This window comes from Perissodus microlepis, chromosome 3 (assembly GCF_051167445.1).
Source record: "Perissodus microlepis isolate ML-2025 ecotype Zambia chromosome 3, ASM5116744v1, whole genome shotgun sequence".
In the NCBI taxonomy this organism is placed as follows: Eukaryota; Metazoa; Chordata; class Actinopteri; order Cichliformes; family Cichlidae; genus Perissodus; species Perissodus microlepis.
In genome coordinates, this window is record NC_140463.1 from 16,387,926 (window position 1) to 16,393,847 (window position 5,922).

The 5,922-nt window shown below is 35.0% G+C and overlaps 1 protein-coding gene across 1 annotated transcript; it reads left to right on the forward strand.

The window, feature by feature from the left end:
- Positions 1-208: 208 nt before the first annotated feature.
- Positions 209-2,943, forward strand: LOC146390181 (ladderlectin-like). Its single transcript, XM_084923215.1, has 5 exons — positions 209-330; positions 1,660-1,769; positions 1,872-2,006; positions 2,363-2,474; positions 2,612-2,943. The coding sequence occupies exons 1-5, from the start codon at positions 258-260 to the stop codon at positions 2,677-2,679; spliced, it is 498 nt and encodes a 165-aa protein (XP_084779341.1). The 5' UTR covers positions 209-257; the 3' UTR covers positions 2,680-2,943.
- The last annotated feature ends 2,979 nt before the right edge of the window (positions 2,944-5,922 follow it).

Genomic DNA, 5,922 nt, shown 5'->3' on the forward strand with positions numbered 1-5,922 from the left:
TTTTATGATAGATGATGAGATAAAAACCTGTATATAATGTATGTGATTTCCTTTCAAAGTTTGTAGCTACAGGCTTATACTAAGAAAGAAGAAGCGGTCATTCTGCATCCCCTCTGCCACAAGCTTTCTGAAGTTTTATAACTTTGCTGTATCATCTGTATCACCATGAAGATGTTTCCTGTGTGTGTGTTTGTTTGTGCTGTGATGATTCTGACCCATGCTGCTGATGAGTATTGTGAGTACAGTTTTATTTGTAAATGGCGGCAAAAAGTTCATTAAGTGTCCTTTTTTCAGTTCTCCCTGAAGGAGGGAGTGGAACTAATCAAACAGGTCAGTAAGCATACGGCAACATTTTTCCAAAAATGTGCCCCTTAAGTTTTTGTCTAATTATATTATCATCTGCACTTGCATAACATGATTTGAAATTTATTTCCTGTTTGTTTTCTATTTACATGTGGCCAAATGGCTTAATGATTTAACATCAAAACATGTTATTTCTAAGTCACTTTACTGGGTTAATAAGAAAGAAAGATATACATGAATAAATAAATAAATAATATTTAGATTATAAGATTTAGATTAGTGTCATAAATTAATGAGAAAAACAAACATAAGAAGGGCAAATTCATGAGAAAAATGAAAAAACTGTGTAAACTAAATAGTGTAAATTACTGCAGTTCACCTTTCAAGCTGAAAAGAAGTTTGAACACTTGTGATCGCAGACTACAAGATAAATTATTTAGTGTAGTTGCCTTGGCTCTCTGGCTTGGCTTTGAGATCAGTGTGAATGGCACAGTGAAACGCCTTACCATTCTGGAACATTTAAATTTACAATGATGGACTACAAATAAAATAAAGGCAACTAATGTCTGTCTTAAATTGGCACAAGGAAATCATTCCCCTGCTACACAGATTTTAGATCCTAGATTCTGATGACAATACATTTTTCACACATTTGTTTTTTCTTGTTAACTTTTCATTGTTTCATGTAACTTGGTATTTGTTTTCTCGAGAAAAAAAACAAAACAAAACATTAGCTTAATGTTATTTAATCAGCAGTGTGTTGTGAAATCTTATTTTTTATACACCTCAGCACTGTAATTATGTGCTCTGCCACTTTCTGGTTGAGTAAACACTTGCAGCTGATTTGTTTGGGAGCAACTATAAGGGAAGAGATTTAATGAACTGGCGTCTTGCAAAGGTGGCATCCTATTACTGTATCATACCTGACATCAGTGAGGTCTTTAGATTGAGCCATCCTTTTACAAATGTTTGTAAAGGCAGAGTGCAGCATTGCTGATAGAGATATGGACAAAAATCCAAACATACAGTTTGTATTTAAAAGATACTGAGCTGAGTTGAAAACAGTTCAGGTCATGGTAGTTTAGAGAAGTTGAAAAAAGAATGCAACTGGACTTCTTTAAGTCTGTGAAGACATTTCATCTCTCATCCAAGAGGCTTCTTCAGTTCACCTAGACTTCTTCACAAACCTAAAGGGCTCTGCAGTTTTGTTCATTTTTCATACTCTCTCATACTCTCTTTTATTATTGTAATGGTCACTTTAAACCCACATCTGGGTGTGAATTAAAGCTACAGAGTGGAAATGTTGATCTCTCTCGGAAAAGTGTACAAAAGTGTACAAGTCATAATTTCCCCCAGCCAAAAGTCACTTGGTCAAGAGGTCCTCTGATTGTCCTGGTGGTTGGACTCTGTTGAGTGGTCGCTGTTTCCTCTACGTTCCAAGACGCATGACATGGGCTAAAGCAGAGGTAGGTTTATTCCATTTGTATTGTCATCCAAAATGGATTAATCCATATCCTTTTACTCTAACTGAATCCAGATGTTGCTCCCTGTTTTCATCTCCATTGAAGAGAAACTGCTTGTCCATGAGGGCCAACCTTGCATCTGTGCACAGCATCACAGAGTATCATGGGATTCAGCACCTGATAGTGACTGCCAGTCATGACTACCAAGAAACTTGGATTGGAGGAAGTGATGCACAGGAGGTACTTTGTTTAGCCTGTTTCTATTTATCTATGTCTGAATGAATCAGAAATAGATCCTTCCTGCTGTGCTAATAGAATATACGTAAAGCCGACAACAGGGAGAGTATTTACAATGAAACAAACAATGATAATAGATTAAATCAGAAACAGCATGAAAGACGCCTGAGCTGGAGGTAGGTAGAGAATACAGAAACAGTAGAGTTGCTAAAGCAGCTTTAATAGTGTATCTGTGAGTTTTAACAAATGTAGATATGATCTGGGCTTGCATCAATGTTAGCTCATCTGCTGGGACAGTGGCTAAGCTTGACTATTTGGTGTGAATAAAATCGGTGCTATGCACGATTTCTCTCATCTAGAACAAGGCCTGGTTATGGACTGATGGAAAGCCTTTCGACTATTCAAACTGGTGCCCAGGAGAGCCCAATAATTTCTGGCGCAACCAGCACTGTCTGCAAATCAATCATAGCGGTAAACCAGAACACAACATTTTACATGATTAATAAATGTGTAAATTATTTTAAGTGATAACAAGTAAAAGTCAAAAGGATTGTCTCAGGTTTTGATTTGTGTTGTACTTTGCTGATTTCTGCTTTTGGATCTCACAGGTTCCAAGTGCTGGGATGATATAGCATGCAGCAAAAGTCGACCTTCTGTTTGTGTCAAGAAAATGTGAAATTTCTGTCAAAATACACACTGTTTGGTGTGCAGTGGCTTTTGTTTTACATTCTTCATTTGGCTTTACAATTTCTGTTTCATCTTTTGTCTCTAGCATAAAAGTTTTGCAACAAAATAAAAAGTGTATGTCATGAATAGTGGCAATCCCAACCCTAGTTCTTAACCCTAGCCTAAACTGTGGAAAGGTAGTTTTTCCGTAAAAAGTATTGCTCATCTTTGCACATCTTTTATCTGTAAACTCTTCCTATGCAATAATAAAACTCTCAAGCATGGCTGTGTGTTGCCTCACTTGTGTTTTAGTGGTGTGTGTGTGTGTGTGCATAAAGTCACTTGTGTCTACATACAAAATGAAAAACTCAAAATTTGGTTAGCTTTTTTTATATACATTGAAGTAAAACTATGTATCTGCCAGGGGAAACCTCTTTGATGTTGTGCACAACATCAAAGAGTATCATAATATTCAGAATCTGATAATGACTGCTACACATTTATACAAAGCAACCTGGATTGGAGGAACTGATGCACATGAGGTGCGGTCAAAAATGTTTGAGTTAAATATAAAATTATTGCAGGACTGCAGTGGTCCTGCATTAACTGCAGTAACTTATATTTGGTGGTATGAATCGATCAGAGACATACCTGTGCTTCCTTGTGCATATTTGGAAAGTCACAGATGGGGGAAAAGGAAATCCATGCAGAACAGAACAGGCATTGGCGACATCGGTCATCTGATCTGCTGCTTGATTTTGTGGCCTGCCTTAAAAAAGCATTGCCCTATCCTAACTTCTAGAATAATGTTTGGGTTTTGAGTGAACATTTAATTTTTGCAAAATTAAATGTTTCAAGCAGCTGCTCCATGATTGTGCTTTTCGATACTCTTCGATACTAATATAATATTCAGTATATTGACCCATTAAGAAAGCACTTATACTATAGAGACAACCAGACTGACTAGCATTAACTGCTCTTAAGGACATTCTGATAAGCTATTCAAACTTCTAGATCTGCCCATTAATTTATTCACAGACAAACTCAGTTGCTCCATGTGCTGCATATGTCTGTGCAGCATTTCTTTATGTTGCTCCAACAACAGGGTTCTCTCTTTGACCTACTGGTACCAATCCTTCAAACAACAAACTGTCGTTGTAAAAGTGCTGTATCATCAATTCGCAGACAGTATTAGTAACATTTTGCAGAAGTAACACTCCTCAAAACTGAAGCTGACACTGTTTCATAAGAGTTGTTGTTTAATCTTTAACACGTTTTTTTAATGCTGGCAGTGTGAACAAACATTCTATGCCTAATCATTACTGAACTCTGCCATTTAGATTTGATTTTTGATTTGATTTTATTGATTAGCATTCAAATATCTCAGTGAAGACAGAACAAAGATCTACCACAAAGCAAGAAAGCATGAGACAAGGCTAATCAAAAGGTATTGGCTGAAGCATCTGCTTATTGCGCCAACCCTTTTAACAAAAGATCTTTTTGCATGCAGCTCCTGTACACAGGGCTCGAAGCAAATAATAAAACAAAGCAAAAACAAAACAAACAAACAAACAAACAAGAAAAAAAACCTTTCCACCTTAGATAAGTAACTACATCAAAGCAAAAGAATCAAGAGGTTTTTTTGGGGGGGGTTTTTGTTTTGTTTTTTTTGCTCTTTTCATTCTTGATATATATATTTTTCTAATACTCTATTTTTAAACATATTTTTAAACAAGGAAAATGAACTACACCTTTTTAAATCACTGTCATAACTATTCCACAGGTTAACTCCTCTAACAGAAACACATCTCTGCTTTATGTTTGTCCTTATCTTGTTTTTTTTTAAAGAAATCTGCTCCCCTTAAGTCATATTGACTCTCTCTGACTTTGAACAGCTTCTGAGTACTGGGGCAAAGCAAGTTATTTTGTGCTTTATACATTATCTGTGCCATTTTATATTCAACTAAATCATAAAATTTCAGGGTATTCAGATTAATAAACAAAATGTTAGTTGGTTCTATATAGTTTGATTGGTTTATAATTCTTATAGCTCTTTTTTGTAACTTGAAAATAGGAAGAGTATTTGTTTTATATGCATTACCCCATATCTCCAGACAGTAAGTCATATATGGAAGCAACAGAGTACAATAAAGTGTGTATAATGATTTTTTGTTCAGGACATGCTTTGTTTTATAGAGAATAGCAATGGTTTTTGACATTTTTGTTTTCACGTGGTTTATATGAGACTTCCAACTCAGCTTATCATCAATTATCACTCCAAGAAATTTATTTCCGTACACTCTTTCAATTTCAATTCCATTAACCCTTATTTTAGATACATTTTTCATTTGTCTAGTGCCAAAAATAATCAATTTTGTTTTCTTTATATTTAATGATAACTTATTTACATCAAACCAGTTTTTTAATATATTTAACTCCTTTTCCGCTGTAGTCAGAAGCTGTTCTAGGTTTTTACCTGAGCAGTACAGAGTGGTATCGTCAGCAAACAATACACATTTTAACAGTTTGGAAATGCTACATATGTCATTTATATATAATATAAATAATTTAGGGCCCAGCACAGAGCCCTGAGGAACACCACAAGTTACCTTCAGCTGCTTAGATTTTACATTATTGAATTCGACATATTGATATCTGTCATCCAGGTAACTTTTCATCCACTTGTATGCTAACCCTCTTATGCCATATCTCTCTAGTTTATTCATTAATATAGAATGATCAATTGTATCAAACGCCTTTTTTAAGTCTATAAAAACACCAACAGTATATTCCTTATTATCTATAGCATTATATATCCCTTCTACAAGTTCCATCACTGCCATCGAAGTGGACCTTTTCACTCTAAAGCCATATTGGTTATCACTTAGGAGATTATGCTTCTCAATATATTTATCAAGTCTATTAACAAATAACTTTTCTAAAATTTTTGAGAACTGTGGGAGTAGTGATATTGGCCTATAATTGGTAAACTGACATCTCTCTCCGTTTTTATGGATTGGAATAACTTTTGCTATTTTCATTTGTGAGGGAAACACACCAGTTTGAAAGGACAGATTACAAATGTATGCGAAAGGTTGCACTATATATTCTATAATACTTTTAACTAATATCATGTCAATACCAAAACAGTCAGTGGACTTTTTATTTTTAAATGTCTTCACAATGTTAATTATTTCTCTATGAGTTACAGCACCAATAAACATGGAGGACACATTCTGAGTAATATGTTTAT